The following is a 24,717-nucleotide window of genomic DNA, read 5'->3' as shown; positions in this document are numbered from 1 at the left end:
ATAGATGGCCTTTAATATGTTGAGGTATGTTCCTTCTAAACCTACTTTGTTGAGGGTTTGTTTTTGCTTGTTTGTTTTATATTATGAATGCATGTTGTCCTTTGTCAAATGCTTTTTTGTGTTTATTGAAATAACCATGTTTCTTTTCTGTTCTCTTACTAATGTGATGTATCACATTGATTTGTGAATCTTGAAGCACACTTGCAATGGAGGAATAAATCCCACTTGATCATGGTGAATGAATTTTTTAACATATTATTGGATTTGGTTTGCAAGTATTTCATTGAGAATTTTTGCATTTATGTTCATAAGGGATATTGGCCTGTATTTCTCTTTTTTAGTGGACTCTTTATCCGGTTTTGGTATCAGGGTAGTGTTGGTCTCATAGAAGAGATTTGGAAGTTTTCTTTCATTTTTTATTCTTTTTGGGATATTTTAAGAATAGGTATTAACTCTTCAATTTATTTTTATTTTATTTTATTTTAGTTTAAAGTTCCAGTTCCAAGTATACAATATAGTGATTCAATGCCTCCATACAACACCTGGTGCTCATTATAACAAGTGTCCTCCTTGTTCCTAATCACCTATTTAGCCTCCCCTACCCCTAACCCCTTCCCTATGGTAACCATTGGTGTGTTCTCTATTTCTAACTTTTCTTTAAATGTTTGGTAGAAATTGCCAATGAAGCCATCTTGTCCTGGACTTTTGTTTACTGGGAGTATTTTACGACTGAGTCAATGTGTTTGCTGGTTATCAGTCTGTTCAAATTTTCTATTACTTCCTGTTTCAGTTTTAGCAGTTTATATGTTTCCAGGAATTTATCCATTTCTTCTAGGTTGTCCAATTTGTTGGCATATAGTTTTTCATAATATTCTCTTATGATTGTTTGTATTACTGTGGTGTTGGTTGTAATTTCTCTGATTTAATTTGTGATTTTATTTATTTGAGTCCTTTCTCCTATTTATTTAATTTATTTATTTATTATTTATTTATTTTTTTGATAAGTCTGGCTAAAGGTTTATCAATCTTACTGGTTTTTTCAAAGAATCATCTCCTGGTTTCATTGATCTGTACTATTGTGTTTTGTTTTGTTTTATTTTTTTAATATTCTGCATCATTTATTTCTGCTCTAATCTTTATTATTTCCTTCCTTCTGCTGGTTTTGGATTTTGCTTTTCTTTTTCTAGCTTCTTTAAGTGCAAGGTTAAGTTCTTCATTTGAAATTTTCTCGTTTCTTCAGGTAGACCTGTGTTGCTATAAATTTTTCTCTTAGAACTGATTTTGATGCATCACATAGGTTTTGGACAATTATGTTTTCATTTTCATTAATTTCAGTGTATTTTATAATTTTTTCTTTGGTTTTCTTGTTGACCCATTCAGTATTTAGTAGCATATTATTTAATCTCCACGTATTTATGGTCTTTCCACATTTTTTCTAGCTGCATAGTTTTGTGGTGAGAAAAGTTGCATGAATTCATTGAGGTTTGTTCTTTGGGCTAACACATGATGTATTCTGGAGAATGTTCCATGTGCACTTGAAAAGAGTTTACATTCTGTTGTTTTAAGATGGAATATTCTGCATAGATCTGCCAAGTCCATTTGTTCCAGTGTGTCATTCAGCAGTGATGTTCTATTTATATGATTTGTCCACTGATGTAAGTGAGGTACTAAATTCCCCTGCTATTATTGTATTGTTTATTAGTTCTTTTATGTTTATTATTAACTGTTTTATTTGGGTGCTCCTATATTGGGTGCATTAACAATTGCTGTATCTTCTTTTTGGATTGTACCCCTTTTTATTATACAGTGTCTTTCCTTGTCTCTTGTTGCAGTTTTGTTTTAAGGTCTATTTTGTCCAATGTTAATTAGCATTGCTCCTCTGGCTTTCCTTTGACATATATTTGCATGATAGATGTTTATCTTCCCATTTTCAATCTAATTTTTTTTTAAGTTTAAAATAGGTCCCATATAGGAACTGTATAGGTGGAGCTTGCTTTTCATCCATTCTGTCACAATGTCTTCTGATTGGAATATTTAGTATATTTACATTCCAAGTCATTATTGATGGGTATATATTTATTGCCATGCTATTACTTGCTTTGTGGTTTTCTGAAGTTTTATCTTATCTTTCCCTGTCTTTCACATTTTTCTGATTTACTTTAGTGATATATTTGGTTTTTTTTCTATTTATTCTTTGCATATTTCTTAGTTATTTTTGATATATGGTTACCATTAGGTTTGTATATAACTGACTCTGCATACAGAAGTCTATATTAAGTTGATGGCTGTTTAAGTTTGAACCCATTGTTTTCTCCTGTCCTACCCACATTTTGGGTATATATTGTTATACTTTACATCCTTTTTTTTTTTTTTTTTAGTTCCTTTACTGATTCTTTATGGAAATATTATTTTTACTGCTTTGTGTTTCCTACCTCTATGTTGTCATTTTTGGTCTCTGCTTTCCTCTTAGAGTCCCTTAAATACTTCTTACAGTGCTGGTTTATTGTTTACAAACTCCTTTACTTTTGTTTGTTTGGGAAACTCTATCTCTCTTTCTTTTCTGAATGGTAAACTTGCTGAATAAAGTATTCCTGACTGCAAATTTTTTTCATTCAGTACTTTGAATATATCATGACCCTCTCTTCTTGCTTGTGAACTTTCTGTTGGAAAATCTCCTCCTAACCTTATGGGTTTTCCCTTGTTTGTTGTTGTTGTTGTTGTTGTTGTTTGTTTGTTTTTGTTTGTTTTTTTAAGATTTTATATATTTATGACAGAGGGAGATAAGGAGAGAGGGAACACAAGCCCAGGGAGCTGGAGAGGGAAAAGCAGGCTCCCCACAGAGCAGGGAGTCTGATATGGGGCTCAATCCCAAGACACTGGGATAATGACCTGAGCTGAAAACACTGGGATCATGACCTGAGCCGAAGGCAGACACTTAATGACTGACTTTTGTTTTGTTTTGTTTTGTTTGTTTTTGTTTTGTCTGCTGCTCTTCAGGTGTTTTTCTTTATCACTTTATTTTGCAAATTTAATTACAGTATGTCTTGGTGTCGGTCTGCTTTAATTTATAATGTTCGATATTCTGTATTCCTCCTGGATCTAGATAAGTGTTTCCTTCCCCCAGATTAGGGGAGTTTTCAACTATTGTTTTTCAAATAAATTTTCTGCACCTCTTCTCTCTCTTTTTCTTCTAAAACTCCTATAATACAAATGTTATTACATTTGATGGAGTCACTGAATTTCCTTAATCTATACTCCTTTAGCAAAATTCTTTTCTCTCTCTTGTTGAACTTGATTACTTTCCATTACTCTGACTTCCAGGTCATTAATTCTTTCCTCTGCCTCTTCCATGTGGTTGTTCATTTCATCAAATGTGTTTCTCATTTTATTAATTGTGATTTTTATCTCTGCTATGTTATTCCTTATCTCTGTGTTAAGGATCTCACTTATATTTTCTACTCTTTTCTCAAATCCAGTGAGTATTCTTTTGTTCCTTCTTGTCAATTCTCTATCAGAAATGTTACTTACATCTGTTTTGCTTATATCTCTGGCTGAGGCCTTGTCCTATTCTTTCATTTAGGATAAATTTCTCTGTCTCATTTTATCTGTCTCTTTGGTGTCTGTTTCTCTGTGTTTAGAAAGTCATCTGTGTCTTTTGCTCTTGAATATAGTAACTTTATGAAAAACAGTTACTGTAATGCCCTGCAGAGTACTGTCTTCTGTTCACCAGAACCTGGTACTTTAGGAGAGTAACCTAATTGTGTTGGTTATACCCTGTTTGAGTTTGAGTCACTTTTCCTTTCATCTAGACTGACTCTCTGCTTGTTGTGAGCTGTTTATTGTGTTAGTGGGACCCAGTCAGGCCAACAGTGAAGGAGCATGCCCAACAGAGAAATTGGGAGTAGGTCAGCAGTATTAGCAAAAGCTTTGTTAGACCACTAACCCTATATATGAACCCCTGATGTGCTGTGATGGCTTGGGGCTGCAGGTCAGGGCAAAGGCTGAGCATGGTACACAACCATATATGACTGGATACAAAACAGTATGGCACCTATGGGCCCAGGCTGGGGAAGCATGTAAAGGTAAATGATGAAGGCTGTTGAATGAAAATCCCTGCAGCCTAAGTACAACAGAAGTGCACACCTTCTTGCAAACTTTTCCTTCACTTTTCCCTGGGATATGTGCTGAATAGATTAGGAGTCCTGAGAAAGCCCCCACTTATGGTATAGAAAGTGGGAAGTTGCATAGCAGCCACTGAAGGAGATGTGCAGAACTCCATTAGGATCTTTTTCCCTGGGGTGCCTGGGTGGGTCAGTCATTAAGTGTCTGCCTTTGGCTCAGGTCATGATCATAGGGTCCTGGGCTCCATGCTCAACAGGGAAACTGCTTCTTCCTCTCCCACTCCCCCTGCATGTGTTCCCTCTCTTGCTGTCTCTCTCTGTCAAATAAATAAATAAAATCTTAAAAATAAAAAAGGACCTTTCTCCCTAGAAGCTCTAAGGATCGAAACCTTAAGGTTCATGGAGTAGAGTTGGGGAGGTGGCTCAGTGAAAACTCACTGCATCTAGGGGAAAGGAAATAGAAAAAAAAATCATCTGTTATGGAAGTGGTGTGAAATAGGATAGTGCAAAATGCATGCTGAGTTTAGAACTACAGCCTTAGGAGGAGCAGGAACTTTACCCCCATGACTCAGGTACATGTTGCAAGCCTGAGACTAAAGTTTAATCATGACATTAGAGAAGATTCCTCAGCCCCCACTGTGAGACTAAGGATGGAGTTGCAATCAATTTGTAATGGAAAAACCCTTTATGAGGGCAACACAAAGGAAAGACCAAAAGCTGAGGGTGTAGCATATATAAGCAATATCTCTTGAGCAAACTAGCCCCAATCTTAACCACAAGTTATCTCTGGAAGCTAAAGCCTCTGGCACACTGAGAGTAACAATAGCCACAACAGACCTCAAATTGCACAGCAATTAATTAGATTAACTGAAACCCCAGAACTAAAGGATTATCTAAAATTGTGCACATTTTTAGACATAAAAAATATTCACCTTAGCTTCTGCCATCCTACACAAGAAGTTTAATTTTTAAAAAATTGCAAAGTGCAAGAAATAGCAAGAAAAATGACACACTCCCATGAGACAAAAAGGATTATAACCAGATGTAGATATGACACAAATGTTGGAACTGACATGGGTTTTAAAATACCTATGATTAATATATTAAGTCTTTAATAGAAAATATGGAAAATGTGTAACCAGAAGGATAATTTCAACAGAAAGATAGAAATTACAATAAAGAATCTATAGAAAATGCTGGAAATGAAAACACTGACAGAGATGAAGAATGTCTTCAATGTACTTGTCTGCAGACTTGACAATGAACAAGGGATGAATCAGTGAATCTGAAGATAGGTTTATAGAAAAAAATAAAAGAAATTTTAAAAGACTGAGAAAGACAAATTTAAGCATGCATGAACTCAGAGATGTAATCAAATAATCTAACATGCAAGTAATTGGAAACCCAAGGAAGGGAAAAAGAATAGAGCAAAATTTTTTTTGAGAGAATAGTGTCCAAGAACTTTCCAAGCCACACATCCAAGAAGTTAGGAGAAGAACAAGAAAGAAAAATGTCTTCCCCCCCAAAAAAGGGGAGGGGGAAGAAGAACAAAAGGGGGGAAAATGCACCAAAGCATATCATATTCAAACTGTTGAAAACAAAATGACAGATCATCTTTAGACCCTGCCAGAGGAGAGATTTTGGGTAAAGTCTGCCTTTGTTTGTTTTCAGTGATAGATAGCCTAGTGTACATTTTTTTCTAAGTTATTCATATCCAGTCCCCAAAGCCTATGAATATGTTAACTTATAGGGAAAAAGGGACTTTGCAGTGTCATTAAGTTAAAGATATTGTGATGAGAAGATGATCCTGGATTATCTGTGTGGACCCTGAATGCAATTAGAAGATCTTTATACATGAAAAAGGGCAGTAGGGAGGTCAGAGTCAGACAAAGATTTGAAGATGCCACACTGCTGGCTTTGAAGATGGAAGGAAGGGCCTTGAGCTAAGAAATGCTGGGTTTCTTGAAGCAGGAAAAGACAAATAGAATGGATTGTCCTGAAAGCTGACAGAAGCACTGCTGACACCTTGATTTTAGTCCAGCAAAAACCCAGTATTTTCTATTCACTAATATTCACTTGGGAAGAGGATCTCAGAATTAATTAGAATAATCTCACATATGAATATAATTCCTATTCATATGTAAGTCCTCTTTAAAATCCCATTTAAGGTTCATCTCCTTTAAGAGGCCTTCTTCAGTTTCCTCCAATATTTTATTGTGTAGTTGATGTGATAGGCAGAATAATGCCCTATGATCCTTAATCCCCAGAACCTGTGAATATTTGGGGTCACATAGAAAAATGGGATTATGATTATAGATGGAATCAAGGTTGCTGATGAGCTGATCATAAGATAGGGAGACTATCCTGTATTGTTTGAGTAGGTCCAAGGTAATTATAAGGGTTCTTAAAGTGGAAGAGGAAGTAAGGCAGAGGAAAATATCATGGAAGAAAGGCAAAGAGACATAAAACATTTCTGGCTGTAAAGGTGGAGGAAAGGGGCCATGAGCCAATGGATGTGTGCAGGTTCAGAAACTGGAATAGGCAAGAAAACTAATTGTACCTTAGAGCCTATTAATAACTCAATTTTATCCCAGTGAGACTTGTATTCAATTTATAATCTACAAGTTTATAGGATAATAAATTTCTCTTTTTTTAAGCCAAGTTTGTAGTGATTTGTTACAGCAGTGATAGGAAACTAATGTATTTTCTGTAGTCTTTTTCAAACCTCACAATTCATCTTTTATCAATTGTAACTTCTAAATTGGAATAATTCAGCAGTCTTTAAAGTAATGAATTTAACTACTGATCAAATATTTTCTTTTTCCAACATGCCTAATAATTTAGTCCTCATCCTCACCATAAATTTAGAGCCTATTTCATACTTTTCAGATTAGATGTAGGTATAGTTTTATTTTAAGAAATTATTTAAAATAATTGTCAAAATAATATTCAATGGCTTATAGTTTCCACTATTCAAATGAACTTCCTTGTTATGTATGTATTATCAGAAGCAAGGAAATAATATTTGTTTCTCTACTATTTAGTCATCATCTAGCTTGGTACCATTTGTTTGCTTGATTCCATGTTTTGCTTTTAAGTGAATTGAATTAAACTAGAAAAAATTTAATAACAGCAAGTCATATGATTTAAATATTAATGCAACAGTAGTATCAATGATCAGGGATTGACATTTTAGTTTTGCTGCACTTCTAATCAAAGGCAATAACCTTTCTGACTGCTTTCTTTTTTTGGCAGTAGAACAGGTGGACTTCCCTCTTTCGAGATGAAAAAAGAAGAAATTGTCTTCCCACTATGATACTAGAAAAAAGGTATTTAGAATAATTTATCCTGTGATGTTATATATTTGGTTGTTGAAATTTTTTCAGGCAGAAACAAGTGATGCAATGCTTACTTTATTGGGTATATAAAAAGCTGGGCTTGCTGGGTCTAGAGAAGTAAGTGACTAAAAGGTGAGAAGTGCTAGAGAAATCTGGAGCCATTTTAATTCTAAGAACCAAGGGCAAAAATGAAAAAATGACTAATAAGAAATATAGACTCTCCTTTTTTTTAGACTTTTGTACTTTTAGACTATTTTAGTGTAATCTTAATCTCATAATAAATTACAGTAGACCTGCTAGCCTCCATGTTGTATTTGAACAACCAAAGCAAGGATATAAATCCTGACTTTTTCTTTTTCACCTGTAACAGATGGGATCAATAAACTTTGTCTAAATGGCTTACTAATTTATTTACTTTGCCAAGAGGACAAATAAGTTTTTCTCAATCCAGTAGTACAATTCATTAATTCAATAATTTGTGGAAAAACCCATTAATATGCTTAGCAAATAATGAGCTGATTTGTAAAAACGATACATTTCCCATCTAGTAGAAGAGTAGCAATGAGTGAGGCAAAGAGAATCACATGGTTTACAATGAGAAGATATTTGTTCATTGAATATGATTTTATTTTAAGAGCATAATGACTCTCAAAATCTATCAATGACATGTCAGAAGGTTACCAGTGTTTTTTTTTTTTTTAGGTTTGTATGGGAGTTTTTAATATAAAACTAGTAATTACTAATAGTGATTTGAAAAAGTATAAGAATATATGAATAAAGCTTAGTAATTTAGAATTTACTTTTGTAAAAGCAAGGTGACAAATATTAAAATGTTATACCTGCATTATGAACATTGTAATATAACACACAACACATCCACTGTTAAACACTGATCTCCCATGTCTGACTTGGATTTAGATATTGAGTATATTATATATTACAGAAAGAAACTTTCCAAGTTTTGTCAATGCTTGTGGTATATATACTATGATTCCTTATCAAAATCTCCATGAAATCTAAAAGTCTGTTATTAAAAGTAGTTACTTCTTTTCTTCAATATTCTACAACTTGCCAGTTTGGATCAGCCTTCAGATTTTCAGGGCATGAAACATATACAAAGAGAGCACCCAAAAATACGTTTGAACACATTTAGGATAAGTTTGCTTACAATTACAACAGAAATACCTTCAACCATGTATCTTTCCATTTTCAGTGAAAAAAAAAATATCCTAAACAAACATATTTGGGGCCAAGTTACTTCTCTATAAAAATGATGTATCATGTTGCTCAACTTTTAAACCAAATTCTTAAAAGCATTAAAGGTTGTATTTTATAATTGTCAATGCATTCATGTGGTGTTAGGAAGATAAAAGGAAACATGTAGAAACAAAAATCTCAAACAATCCCAATTCCTAAAATGAGAAATTTTCAAATTAAGAAATAATTTTGTTGCTTAGAAAAGAAACTTTACTTTTCATCTCAAACTCACTTTAAATGCTTGACATATAATTCAATACTTAAGAAGACTATAGGTAAACTATTTGATTAATATTTTATAGAGTGATACTTCTCTGGGCAGACATTTTACACAACAGCTTCCCATTAATGTTGGGGGAAAAAATCACTTGATAATTTTAATCACAATTAATGATTGACTGGTTAATGGATTAACAATTTTCTCAGTAATTTAGATGGCATAGATCCAATAAAGGAACCAATCTGATAATTGCTCAACGTATAATTCTGTCCATTCATAATATTAAGCCAAAAATTTGCAGATACTCCACTCAGCTGGATTATATGCTTTCATGTATATAATTCGATCAACAAAAAATGGGTACACACTGTTGAGCTTTCTCCTTTTCTTTCTTTCCTTTTCTTTTTTTTAAGAGCAGCCCAATGATTTTGGGGGTTGGTTAGTACAATACAGAGAACACAGGGGGAAAGCACAAAATGGCACTTAACAGCAATGCCAGTACTCATTATGGTCATTAACTAAGGATATTATTAATTTTTGTGTTCTTTGCTTTTCTTTAGAACATAATCAAAGCCATAATCTTGAATTTGAAGTATATACACAATACACACAACCTTATGCGAAATACTTCTCATAATTAACATTACATTTTAAAGTATTGGAAACTGAGTATCTGTGCTGATTTGTATTTTGACTTAATGGACCACAAAGAGAGTACACATTCAACTAGGGAGGGTTATACTGATAATAAAGCTCTTAAAGTGAAAAATGTCTTCTTCTCCCTTTGTACTTACCACAGGCTACACGATGTCCTGAGAGGATTCATTATGAGAAAAATGGCAATCACAGCTTTAAAGACCTTGCTTTGGAAGGAACTAATGAGAAAGCAGATTGGAAAGTGAGACTTCATCTTTGTTTTCAAATAAATGGTCTTAATTTTTCTTCTGATAGAAAAAATTTAAATCAGTTTATTATAAATATATCTAAACCATTAATTTTTGCAGCTTTCAGGTAAAGTCCAGCACTTCGTTTATACAAAGTCTATGAGGAGAGGTCAGTAGAGATCATCTAATCTTAAATCGTGACATCATCCATTCAAGTCCTTGGCATAATCCCTTGCCAGTAAGAGCACAGCATGCCTGGATATGCCACTGTTGATCTTTAAAAGAAGTTAGTTTCAAAAACTGGGAGATTTCTGGTACAGTCATGCATTCTTTAACATCTTGTTTATTAGCAAAAATCAGCAATCCAGTTTTCCATAGGTCCTCATGGACTAACACTTCATAGAGTTCTTCTCTAGTTACAGAAATCCTTTCTCTGTCTGTACTGTCCACAACTATTACAAACTCTGTGTTAGTATAGTAAGTGTTCCAAGAAGACCAAAGAGATTCTTGGCCACCAATATCCCACATTAGAAAACGTGTATTATTAATCACTATTTCTTCTACGTTACTTCCTATTGTAGGTGATGTATGTACAACTTCATTCATAGAAAATTGGTAAAGGATGGTAGTTTTCCCTGCATTATCCAGCCCAACAATGATAACTTTGTGCTTCTGGTGAATGAGGAGTCCCCATATCCTGGTGAAGAGAATTCCCATTCTTGGGCAGCGAAACCCCCTCCAGCCACCTGGGCCGCCTTGCCGCCCCCGGCTCAGGCTGAAGGGGGGGCAGCAGACGCGCCGGAGCCTCCGCCTCTGCTACTGCTGCCGCCCCTGTGCTAGCCGCCAGTTCGCTTCCTGGGAACCGGAAGGAGGCCGAAGCCCAGGCCGCCCTGCAGCATGCGAGGCCCCGCCGCTGCCACCGCGGCACTTGCCTGGCTCACGGACATCGCCACCGCGTTGTCTGCGATGAGCCTCACGGGCCACCGTCTTCCCCCAGCTCCTCTCGGGCGGCTGCCTTACCAGTGGTTCTTAATCCAAAAATTTATTAACCCCTCGGAGAGTTTGGAAATATACAGGGTATTTTTCCATAGTCATTGGGAATTAGTATTGGCATTTAATGCTTTAGGGCCAGATGTACTAAAGGCTCTGCAATGCACAATTCAATTTCACACAATGAAGAATTGTGCCCACACCATGACAAGAGTGTCCTCTTGAGAAACACTTTGCTATCATCCTTTTGTCCATCACTCAAAAGCTCTACATAGACAATGTTTTTTCAAAGATAATGTAGATTATTATGCATAGTTCTCTCCAGGTCTATGGGCAGGAATGAGAAGGGGGCAGAATAAAAGTAAACCAAAGTTAAAGACCTAGTTAAGAAATCAAGAGACAAAGGATATCTCTGAAAAGAGACTGAGGAGAAAATTCAAAGAAGAAAAACTTCTTGGAGGAACAAGAATGGAGGCAAAAATGTGGGTGGCTACAAAGGTCTTAAAACCTGTTATATCCCATGAGGCACAGTAGGGCAACAAAAGTAGGCCAGTATTGGCTGCTCATACAAGTTGAAAAGATGCTAAAGGGAAAATATATTTGCATATGCTTCAATCCACACTCTGTCTCAAATGATTTTTTAGATAATAGATGAAGTTTATAAATAATATATCATCTTTCTTTAGTCATATTAAGTATATTGTGGAGGTTAGGTTTAGATGTGGGTATTACTCAACCTGTGACTTTTCTCCAGTTATTAGCAACAGGCTTAAAACTATAACATCTACAGTACAAACAGTGCATTTCTAAAAATAATGCACTTCAGATACTTTCTTAAATGGGCACTCCCACTTCCCATCAAAAATAGCATCTTCATTTTTCAACTTTTAAACCAATGTAAAGAAACTCTCAGGACATAACCAGGTCTCTGGCTAGCTAGTTTTTGTTTGTTTGCTTGTTTGTTTTGATGCCCAAGTCCTCCTTGTTTCTGCTAGACTACAGCACATTGGAAACCAAGTTCACAAAAACTGCTTTTTCAGGAGTATGAGTTTCCTACATTTACTTGATAATTTTGTGTAAGTAAAGAAAGTAAAACCATTCCATGAAAACTGACATTTTCAAAGGGCTCTTGCATGTCTCAATCCATAGAACCATAAGAAGCACTTTTGTTGGGCACCTGGGTGGCTCAGTGGGTTAAAGCCTCTGCCTTCGGCTCAGGTCATGATCCTAGGGTCCTGGGATCAATCCCCACATCGGGCTCCCTGCTTTGCGGGGAACCTGCTTTCTCTTCTCTCTGCCTGCCTCTCTGCCTACTTGTGATCTCTGTCTGTCAAATAAATAAAATCTTAAAAAAAAAAGAAGCACTTTTGTTGATGTACTTGTTAGTAGAAACAACAATACTTTAAGAAGTAGAGATCCCTGAATTATTTTTAAGGAAAAGAGTTCAAATTTAGAAGAAGATAACTTCGCTGGGTGATTTTTCTCCCTTTTTTCATGTTAGCCTAAAAACAGTGCCCAATCTGTGCAATATTGGGTGGCTAAGATTCAGGTAGACAATTGGGAGTCTTGCTATCTTGAAAAAACTAAAATACAGAGTTTGGGACTAGCATGACAGGTGGTAAGTAAAGGGAGTCCCATAACAACAACAGCAAGAACAAGAACAACAAAAAAAATCTAGAGAAGGATCCTCAAACTCTCTGTATAAAGTCTATGTATGAAGGTAAACAACAAAGATGAACATCGAGCTAACAAGATGTTGCAATTATTACAGAAGCAAAAACAGCTATTTTAGATATATTTCAGGTCATCTAGGAAAATAGGTCTATAATGAGAAAAAAAATGAAAAGAATATATCAGCAGAAATTAAAAAAAAATAAGCAGATAGAAATTCTCAAACTAAAATATTTATTATTTCAAGTATTATATATATGTGTATATATATGTGTATATATATATGTGTGTGTATATATATGTGTGTGTGTGTGTGTGTATATATATATATATATATATATATATATATATATCTGATGGACTCAAACAATAGTTAGTATTCACAGGAGAAAGGGTCAGTGAATTTGAAGACAGAGCAATGTAAATTATCCAATAAAAATAACCAGGAGGGAAAAATGCAAAAAAAAAAAAAAAGGTTTTGGAAAATTGTGGGGCAATATTAAATAGACTAACATATATGTGATTGGAAACTTAGCATGAGAGAAGATAAATTTGTGGAAAACTTTTGAAGAAATAAATTTACCAAATTTAGTGAAAGATGTAAATTTATAGATTCAAGAAATTCAGTGAGCTCCATGGAGAAATATACTAGGAAAACCACACCTTGGCATATCATAGTCAAACTGATAAAAGACAAAGAGCAAACTTTGAAAGCTCTCAAAAACAAAACAAAAGAAAACAAAAAACAAACAACAACAAAAAACAAAAGGTACGTATTTGAAAGTCTAAAAAAGAAACATTATAAGTCTAAAAAAAACTGATTCCAATGACTGTTGACCACTCATCAGAAAAAATGGAGCCCAAAATTCTGTAGGCCAACCACATTTTTCTAATTGTTTTGTTTTAATATAGTTGACACACAGTGTTACATTAATTTCAGTTGTACAAAATAGTGATTCAATATATCTATACACTATGCCATGCTAACCACAAGTGTAGCTATCATATAACACTGTTACAGTATCACTGATATCAATTTCATATGATGTTCCTTATATTCTCATGACTTCTTCATATATATAAATATAAATAGATATATAGATATACATATAATATATATAATATGTATAATATGTATGTATAATATGCATATATATATGTCTCTATATATCTATATGTCTATATGTGTGTATATATGTATATATGTGTGTATATATACATATATACATAGATATGCATACATATCTATATGCATACATATATATGTATACATATATATTATATATATGTATATATAATATACATATATTATATATACATATATAATATATATGTATATATAATATACATGTATATATAATATATATACATAATATATAATATATATGTATATATAATATACATATATTATATATACATATATATAATATTATGCATTATATATTATTATATATATTATTATGCATTATATATTATATATTATATATTATATATATTATATACATTATATACATTATATACATTATATACATATATTATATATTATATATATTATATATATATATATTATATATATTATATATAATATATATATATATTTATATATATATATTATTATATATATTATTATATTATATATAATATATATATATATATTATATATATATATATTATATATAATATAATAATATATATAATATTAATATATTATAATATATATAATAATATATAATATATATATATTATTATATATATTATTATATTATATATATATATATATATTTATAATATAATATATATATATATAATATATATATAATATATATATATTATATATATATATATTATATATATATATATATATTATATATATATATTATATATACATATATATACATTATATACATTATATACATATATTATATATTATATATATTATATACATTATATACATTATATACATTATATATTATATATTATATATAATGTTATATATATATAATATTATATATATAATGATATATTATATATAATATATAATATATAATATATATAATGTATATAATATATATATAATATATAATATATATAATTATATATATAATATATATAATATAATATATATAATATAATATATATATTATATATATGTATAGATATGTATATATCTATATGTCTATATGTGTATATATGTACATATGTGTGTATATATGTATATGTATATATGTGTATATATAATATATACAATATATATTATATAATATATAATATATGTATACATATATATTATATAATATATATATATAATATATGTGTATATATTATATATATATGTATGTATACATATACATACATATATAATATATATTATATATATACATATATATTATATATATATACATATATAATATATAATATATTATATATATATTATATATAATATATATGTATACATATATTATATATGTATATATGTGTGTATATAATATATACAATATATATTATATATATAATATATATATTATATATATTATATATATAATATATATATAATATATATATTATATATGTATATATAATATATATGTATGTATACATATATATGTATATATATACATATATAATATATATTATATATATTATATATAATATATATGTATACATATATTATATATTATATAATATATATTGTATATATTATATATACACATAAATACATATACATATATACACACATATGTACATATATACACATATAGACATATAGATATATACATATCTATACATATCTATATGTATACATATATAGATATACATATCTATATATCTATATATATAGATATATATACCTATAGATATATATGGATATACATATATCTATATATCTATGTGTATATATGTATATATACATATATACATATATGTACACATATATATAAAATATAGATATAGATAGATAGATATGAGATGGAATATTATGCAGCCATAAAAAAGATAAGACCTTGCTGTTTGCAACAACATGAATAGACCTGGAGAATACTGTTAGGGTCCGTGATCAAAGGAACGAGACTGATGCAAAGCGAAAGTCAAGCAAAGCTTTATTTCGCGCCAAGCATGGAAAATCGAACCGACTGGTAAGGGCTGTCTCTTACGAAGAGATGACGACGATGACCTCGACAGGGCCGCTCCGGACAAAGCTGCTCTGGACGAGGCTGCTCCCTGACGAGGCCGCTTCCCCGATGAGGCTGCTCCCCAGACGAGGCCGCTCTGGACGAGGCTGCTCTCCAGGCGAGGCCACTCCAGACGAGGCCGCTCCCTGGATGAGGCTGCTCCCGACGATGAAGAGGCAATGATGACTATGAGGACGACAGCCCCGATGACGCAGACTCTGCTCCCCATGACGCTGCTCCCGGCGAGGCCGCTCTGGACAAGACTCCTCCAGACGAGGCTGCTGCCAACGAGGCTGCTTCCCAGACGAGGCCACTCCCTGGAGGGAGGCTGCTCTGGCAAGGCCACTCCCCAGAGGGGAGGCTGCTCTGGCAAGGCCACTCCCCCAGAGGGGAGGCTGCTCTGGCAAGGCCACTCCCCCAGAGGGGAGGCTGCTCTGGCAAGGCCACTCCCCCGAAGGGGAGGCTGCTCTGGCAAGGCCCCTACTCTGAGAGGGAGGCTGCTCTGGCAAGGCCACTCCCCCAAAGGGGAGGCTGCTCTGGCAAGGCCACTCCCCCAAAGGGGAGGCTGCTCTGGCAAGGCCACTCCCCCGAGGACGCTGCTCTGGATGAGGCTGCTCTGGACGTGGCCGCTCTCCAACGACTCTTCCTGCTGATAGCTCTTACTGCTCCGGCGAGACTGAGACTGCTAGCCTCACAAACCAGCTTTTTTATAGAGGCACTTTTAGCTGGGCTATACACAGGTAGCCAATGAGATTGCAATACACGGAGAAAACTGCACAGTCATGCTAGATCTGCCACACATAAAAAAACTGCTAGGTTACACACGGGCAGCCAATTGAATTTCAATTTACCCTAGTGGATATACGCATGCCCCTCTGATTGGATGTCTTCACCTGGCCTGACCCGCCCTTGTATCTAGGCTTTGCAAGGAAGTTTCTTTGGGAGGGGCAGGATCAATCTAAGTTCACTGCAACAATATGGGTCACTCTGCTTAAGTAAGCCCTTACAAATACCATTCCAAGTGAAACAAGTAAGACTGAGAAAGACAAATATCATATGAAAATGCTATATGATTTCACTTATATGTGGAATCTAAAAAGCAAAACAAAACAAAGCAAAACAAAAATAGACCAATACTTTTTTTTTTTTTTTTTTTTGGTGATCTGGGAAGAAAAAGAATCTGAAATCCAAATAAAACAAAATTTTTCATCAAAAATGAAGATAAACTAATGGGACATTCATATAACTGACTATGAAAATAATGTTATTTCTATGAGAACTGCAAGGCTAAAAGAATTCTTTTCTGGATGAAAAGAAATGAGCCCAGAAAGAAATTTATAACATCAGACAAGAATAAAGGGCACCAGAAATAGAAAATATGTAAATAAATATGAAAGAATTATTTTTTCCTTTTAATTTTCTTAAAATATATATGACTATTTAAAGGAAACTTTACAACATTGTTGGTTTTATAATCATGTAGATGTAATGCATAAAACAGAGTTTACCAAACTATAGTGCAGGAGCTAAATGCATCCTGATACCTGTTTTTGTACAACCTATGGGCTAAGAATGGCTTTTACATTCATATTTTTAATTATTGAAAAAAGAATATCTCATAACACTTGAAAATTTTATCAAATTCAAATTTCGGTGTCCATATATAAAGATTTATTTGAACACAGTCATTCATTTATTTACATATTGTGTATGACTTTCTGATTATATCATGCAAAAATTAACTGAAAATGGATCATAGAATTAAAGATAAAACCTGAAATGACAAAACACCTGGAATAAAACAGTATAATATCTTTGTCAGCTTGAAGTTGACAAAGATTGGTTAGACAAAGCACAAAAATTATAATCATAAAAGAAAATGACCTTCATCAAATTTAACTTTCATTTCTCAATAATAAAAAGGCAAGCCAAAGAGTAAGAAAAAATAGCCACCAACTGAGGAATTTGTATTATATATATCTGACATGACTTGTATCCAGAATATATAAAGAGTTCTTAACTCTTTAAAAACTCTCAATAACAAGACAGTAGGTTTTTTTAATTGTTGCTATAATAATTTACTAAAAACTTAGTGGCATAAAAGCAACATATATTTATCTTACAATTTTGAAGATCAAAAGCAACATAAAATTATCTTACAGTTATGAATGTCAAAAGTCCTAAAATTAAGGTGTTGGCAGGACTGCATTCTTTCTGAAGGCTCTAGAGGAAGATCTGTTTCATTGTCATTTTCAGTTTACAGAGGCCATAGACATTCTATGTCTCATTCATGGCCATTCTCTCCATCTTAAAGGCCAATGGCATAGCATCTTTAAATCTCTCTCTACCTCTTTATTTCTCTGAAAATCTTTCTCTCTCTCTCTCCTTTACTTGTGTGGCCGTATTTCTTTCTCTGACTCTGATACTCCTTCTTACTTTTTATTAGGACCCTTGTGATTAGATTGATCACACTGGGATAATTTAATTTCCTCATCTCAAAATATTTAACTTAATCACATATATAAAGTCCCTTTTGCTATGTAAGATATAGGAAGGTTTTGGAAATTAAAATGTAGTCATGGGGAGAGGGGCCATAATTTGATCTCCCATAAAAGACAAACAGCCCAGTATATTAAGGGGTAACAATTTGAACAGATACCTTACAAATGAAAATGCAGAAATGAATGGTTAATTAACACAAAAAAGATGGCAAACATTAATTAGGAAAATTCAAAACAAAACCACAAAAAGGACCATTACTTACACATTGGAATAGATAAAATTTTAAATTCTGACAATACAAAGTTGTAATGAGACTGTGTTACGAATGGAACCCTCATACATTGTTGATGGGATGCAAAATGGTCCAGCCACTTTGGAAAACAATTTGACAAATTCTTACTACATGATGCGGTAAATCTATTCCTAGGAGTTTAAATAAAGAAATGAAAATCTACACACACACACACACACATACACACACACACACACAATCCAAACAAAGAAACAAACAAACAAAAAAAAACTTTTACATGAATGTTCAGAGCAGCTTTCTTCATAATAGCCAAAACTAGAAGCAATCAATTGTATATTTGATGAGGGAATAGAAAGGAAGCTAAGGGCAAAACATAAGCTGACACCCCAAAATTCACGCCCCACTCCCAGATGGAGCATGTGAGACATTCCTCAGGGACTCCTACCTGCCCTACAGCTAATGGAAGAAAAAAACAAATGGTTAACTTAGAGATTGCAGTCCTGCTGGACATGAGTCTCCCACAGTTCAAAATGCTTTAGTGATTTACAAGAAAAAAAAAAAAAAGTTCTTATCAATAACTTAACTTCCAGCAGGAAACTTCCAACTATCTTAATGTTAATGATTTACTTGAGGGACAAACAACCTTAACTTGACAATGGAAAGTCCTCCAAAATCTTGTAAGTCCTCTTTAGCATATAAAAGTTTTTTTGAAAACCTCCCTTTTTCCTTACCTCCCCCAACTCCCAAGTATATGATCAGTCCCCTCTCAGAGTTTGGTGTAGCAGCTCTTCCTGTCCATGGGTCTTGTCCCAGTGCTTTAATAAAATAACCGTTTTGCAACACAGACATCTTAAGAATTCTTCTTTGGCCATCAGTTCTTGACCTCACCAGACCACCAACTCACCTACATTCCAAAACTACATTATATTTATACAGTATAATGCTACTCAGCCACAAAAGAAACAAACTATCAATGTGCATAATATTGAATAATTATGAGTCTCAAAAACATTATGCTGAGGAAAAGAAATCAGATACAAAAGAATACATTTTATAATATGAAGTTCTAAATGGACCAAATTAATCCATATATTAAAAATCACATCATTTGTTAACTGTATTGGCGTCAAAAGAGCTGATTGCCAAGAGCTAGGATTGTTTCACTGTTTACACAAATGTATACATATATCAAAATATATGGAATGCAATGGTTAAAATGGATGAACTTTTTGTGTTCTAATTATACCTCAATAAAGTTGAAAAATATATCATGGAATTTTAAGAAGCATCAAAGAATAAGAATATAACTGAAGGCAAATAATTTATTAATTTCGGTTTAATCAGAGTTTAATTGATGGCTATGCAGTTTGAGTATTTCATACCTCATTACAATATATAATTTTTATATTGAGCACATGCTACATGTTAAATATGTTCTGCTGCTGAATATAATGTAGGAAAAACATTAGGTATCAAAGCCAACAGCCAATAAAGAATTCTTGAGATGCCTTTGGTGCAAAAAAAAATTTTTTTAATATTTTATTGATTTATTTGAGAAAGAAAGAGTGCAAGAGAGCAAGAGCAGGGGGAGGGGCAGAGGGTAAAGGAGAAACAGACTCCCCACTGAGCAGGGAGCCAGATGCAGGGCTCCACCCCAGGACTGTGGGATCATGACCTGAGCGGAAGGCAGAACCTTCACCAACTGAGTCACCCAAGCACCCCAAAAAGGTGGTTTTATTTAAGCACAGGAACAGGACCGATGGGTAGAAAAAGCTGCACTGGAGTCATGAGGAATAGCTCATTATATACTTTCAAGCAGGGAGGGAGTTTGGGATAGCATTAAGTCTCTAAGGAATTTTAGAAGCAAGTTTTCCAAGATCTTGAGGGGCTAAGTATTGTTGGGAAAAGATCATTTATTACTGTCTAATAATAGAGTCATGGGACCCTTCAGATCTCTATCAATGGGTTGTATGCTTGGGGGATAATTGCCAACATATATCTTGTGGGGTAGAGGTAAAGGAAAATTTCCAAAGAAATTTTTATAGGTTAAAGTAGACTTACAAGGCCCTGGAGGTTGGGCTAAGATTGCCTTTTGCCCTGAGGAAAGTATTAATACTGAGGTAATTGAGTTCCTAGAGGAATATTACTTTGCCTGTTTCAAGGACTTGTCAATATGCTATAGGTAGTAAGGGAATTTAATAATTTTTCTTCTGCTTTTGTTCCCCACATCAAATATACAGGGGGAAAAAGATAAGTACAGCCCTAGTTCTCGTGTTCCAGTGGGGAACACTTTATGGTAATCGCCTAAATAAGAAAATTTCAGAGTGTTATAAACATTATAAAGAAAATAAAATAAGGTGATAAAATAATGACTTGGGGACTCATGGCTACTTAAGGTATGTAAGATGTTGCAGAAGTTCTGAAGCAACCAAGAAACTCAAGCGGCATGTAGAGAGCTGGGACAACACAGTTTTATTAATACCAGTGGGCTCAGCAGGATCACTCCCAAAGTCTGAGCCCTTGACAGGGTTTGGTGTGAGTTTTTATGGTTACAGGTGATGGGGGATGGTAATGGGATGTTTTCGCAGTCGCTCAAGGCTAAATGGCCACTTCATGCTGAAGTATAATCTATGAGGAGGCATCTCAGGAGAGTGCTAAATCACCCCGGGGGACTTGTTTCTTTTTCTTTTCTTAATCAAACAGAACAGGCATCTGGTCTTTTTCTTCTGCCTCAGCAGGAGCAATGACTTGTTATCTTATCTTAACCAAATAGGATGGCCATTTGGTCTTTACTTCTTCCCTAGCAGGAGCAATGGGGAGCAGCGGACAGGAAGGGGCTGAGGCCCAGGATTCTCTATCCGCCTCATGTCCCCCCTCTTGATGATCAGCAGGGGCACCATAGAGATCATCATTATCTAGATTGAAGGGACTATATCCTCAGAGGGCAAGGATATGGGCTCACGTGTTGAGAGATGGTATTTCTGATGAAACAGATGAGGTTGTTAAAGAGAAAAGGACCGAGGGTAACTAGGAGGAGTAGGGACAATAAAGGGCCAGCTAGGGGTAATAGCCAAGATGTCCGTGATTGTGCATTGAAACCCCAAGATGTGAGTTCTTCTCAATGATGCTAGATGCATTCCCGGAGCTCACAAACCTTGAAGGTAACAATCCCAGACTGGTTGACATAGTAGCAGCGTTCTTCCTGTAGGAAGAGACAGGTTCCTCCCTTTTCAGCAGTGAGGAGATCTAGGGCTCACCGATTTTGGAGGGCTATTACCGCCAGACTGGAGAGCTGTGTCTGGAGGTACGTTAATGAATCTGCCACACATTCCATGTCATTGTTCAGTTCCTGTGAAAGCTTGAAGTAAAAGTTAAGGGAAGTCCCGAGGCCCGATGTGCCAGTAGCCACGCTGGCAAAGGCTCCATCCTTCATCGGTGGCCTTTGGTTTTTAAGACATTCTGGACCTGATGTGAAGTCATTATAGTCGGGGGCTGTCCCATAACTAGGTTTGAGGCTCCTTTTACCAGGAGTACTGTTGTATGCTTAGGAAGCCTTTGTTTACAATTGTACTTCAACAGAGGTGGCTTCTAGGATATATATAACTGAAAAATACCATTAAGCTCTATTTTGAGGTATTAACATTCTAATTACAAAGGATCACTGGCAAGTGGGAAAAAACTTGTCTCAGGAGATAAGGCTAATCCCAAGTGCATTACCCAACCAATCATAAAGAAAGTGGGGCTATCTATTATCTCCACAAGTCCATAGTTAATCCTATGGAGTGGGGTATGCTTCTGGCTTTTAGGGAGTGATTTCATTACCCCAGCCACACAGAGCTGGTCAAAGTGATAAGTTACAAAACTGTTGGGGAATCAGTCCCATTTTCCAGCTGTTTAAGCATATGCCATGGGGTCCTGTTATTATTATCCCCACAGAATATTAAGCAAGATCATCTAAATGAGCTATTGTGTAACTTCTCTGAAATTTACCTCAAGTTGTCTAGGTTAAGTAAACAATATTAAAAGACAATCAAACCTAGACTCCACAAGGTGTGTTATTAAAACATAATTTTTCTCTCTAAGTGGCCAAATTTCTAGAAATGGCCAAATCAGGACTAATTTATTTGAAGAACAAGTCCAGTTTTTTCACAGATTTGGCCTAATTATTTACATAAGCTCAGCAAGAACAGTGAGTGATCATATAGATCTTTTAGAATCTGCTTTGCTCAAACTTCTTATAAGGAATCTCTAGGTTGAACTTTTAAGTAGCCTCTCCAGTCCAGAAGCCAAGCCAAGTACTTGCCATCAGACATGCCTGCAATACCTATAGATTTGGGCAGATTCCTCTTCATGAGGTCCCCAACGTATCCTGAGGTTCCTGCACCTGCCAGGAAGTGACATTCTGTACTCACCTGGTGAGGCTGCTGGGAACTCTGTAAGCAAGGTATCAGGCCAACAGTTCCAAGGGGCTTTATGGCTCCATATTTCATAAAGTCAACCTTAGTTCCTTTAAGCCATCTGGTCATATCTGAGTCTACTCATGTCTTTCTCAAATATGACATTCCAGTCAAAGCCCTGGTAAAATAACCCATGTTTCCAATGGTGTCTTGTTACAAGGAGAACAGATTCTTTTTTTTTTTTTTTTAATTAAATTTTTTATTTATTTTCAGCGTAACAGTATTCATTGTTTTTTCACCACACCCAGTGCTCCATGCAATCCGTGCCCTCCCCAATACCCACCACCTGGTTCCCCCACCCTCCCACCCCCGCCCCTTCAAAACCCTCAGGTTGTTTTTCAGAGTCCATAGTCTCTCATGGTTCACCTCCCCTTCCAATTTCCCTCAACTCCCTTCTCCTCTCCATCTCCCCTTGTCCTCTATATTATTTGTTATGCTCCACCAATAAGTGAAACCATAGGATACTTGACTTTCTCTGTTTGACTTATTTCACTCAGCATAATCTCTTCCAGTCCTGTCCATGTTGCTACAAAAGTTGGGTATTCGTCCTTTCTGATGGAGGCATAATACTCCATAGTGTATATGGACCACATCTTCCTTATCCATTCATCCGTTGAAAGGCATCTTGGTTCTTTCCACAGTTTGGTGACCGTGGCCATTGCTGCTATAAACATTGGGGTACAGATGGCCCTTCTTTTCACTACATCTGTATCTTTGGGGTAAATACCCAGCAGTGCAATTGCAGGGTCATAGGGAAGATCTATTTTTAATTTCCTGAGGAATCTCCACACTGTTCCCCAAAGTGGCTGCACCAGTTTGCATTCCCACCAACAGTGTAAGAGGGTTCCCCTTAAGGAGAACAGATTCTTATGGAACTTATGCAAATGACTGATTGACATGGAAGAATACTTACTAAGACCATTTGAGTTTCAGAGGATTCACATAGAGAGAAAAGTTGAATACTTTGATTTGTTTACAAATGAATATTTTACATTTCTGTAAGTCACAGATAACTTAAGTAAAATTTTCCTTAGTGTGGAAGAGCAAACATTAGAGAGCCAGTGATGTTTCAAACAAGAGTCACAACACTAAGAGACACAATACTATAATCTTCTAGTTCATTTAGTCCCATGTTACTAATTCTGGTTTAGTTTGAATGCAGCTTTAGTTAGTTCTGGAAATTCTTCCCCATTTCAGTTTTTGGATTTTCAATATATTGAATACCTGTATTCGTCCTGAAAGTCCTTTATATGAATCTCCTTTAAGGTGAAACTCACTTTATAAAAGAATTAAAACAATTATAAATGACAAAAACTTAGAATAAATATGGTTAAAGAGCTGGTGTGATAAGAGTTTATAATTTAGCTGGCAAGGAAATCAGGTCATTTCTGTGATGTATAATACTTCAATAATTAAATATCAAGTGCTGACCTTATCAAAACATTAAAGCTTTAGGAAATGTATAGAACCTCTAGAATCATTGTAGCATTTACCCAAATGTAACCTAAGGTTTATCATTTGTCTAGCAGTACTTCCTGAGTAACTTAGCATACCAAGGAAAAGTCTAATGAGTTAAAGAGATTTCATTTACAATTTAAATCTTGTCAACATTTGGTAAAATCTTAGAAAGTTTTAAAGCACATGCCTAAATGTAATTGGGGATGTTAAACACCTGATATAGGTGAAATATGGAAAATGGTTTTTCTGGGCAGGCAAAGAGGAAACAACTCTTCATGTTTTCTTCTTAACATCAGATCGATTAACCTAAGAAAACTTTGTCCTTTTAAACAGAGAGAAAAGCAGCTTTCTATACCAGTGTCTTTTTTTTTCCATTTCAATCTTAGTCTGTCATGA

General features: G+C 34.4%; 1 protein-coding gene across 1 annotated transcript; it reads right to left on the bottom strand.

Moving 5' to 3' along the window:
- Positions 1 to 10,000: 10,000 nt before the first annotated feature.
- On the bottom strand, positions 10,001 to 10,537 carry LOC308337709 (ADP-ribosylation factor-like protein 5A; the record flags this gene model as incomplete). The annotated part of the gene is made up of 1 exon (XM_080795871.1): positions 10,001 to 10,537. The coding sequence occupies one exon, from the start codon at positions 10,535 to 10,537 to the stop codon at positions 10,001 to 10,003; it is 537 nt and encodes a 178-aa protein (XP_080651997.1).
- Positions 10,538 to 24,717: the final 14,180 nt, after the last annotated feature.

Source organism: Martes martes, assembly GCF_963455335.1.
Source record: "Martes martes genome assembly, chromosome: X".
Taxonomy (NCBI): Eukaryota; Metazoa; Chordata; class Mammalia; order Carnivora; family Mustelidae; genus Martes; species Martes martes.
This window is presented reverse-complemented; position numbering and strand designations above follow the sequence as displayed.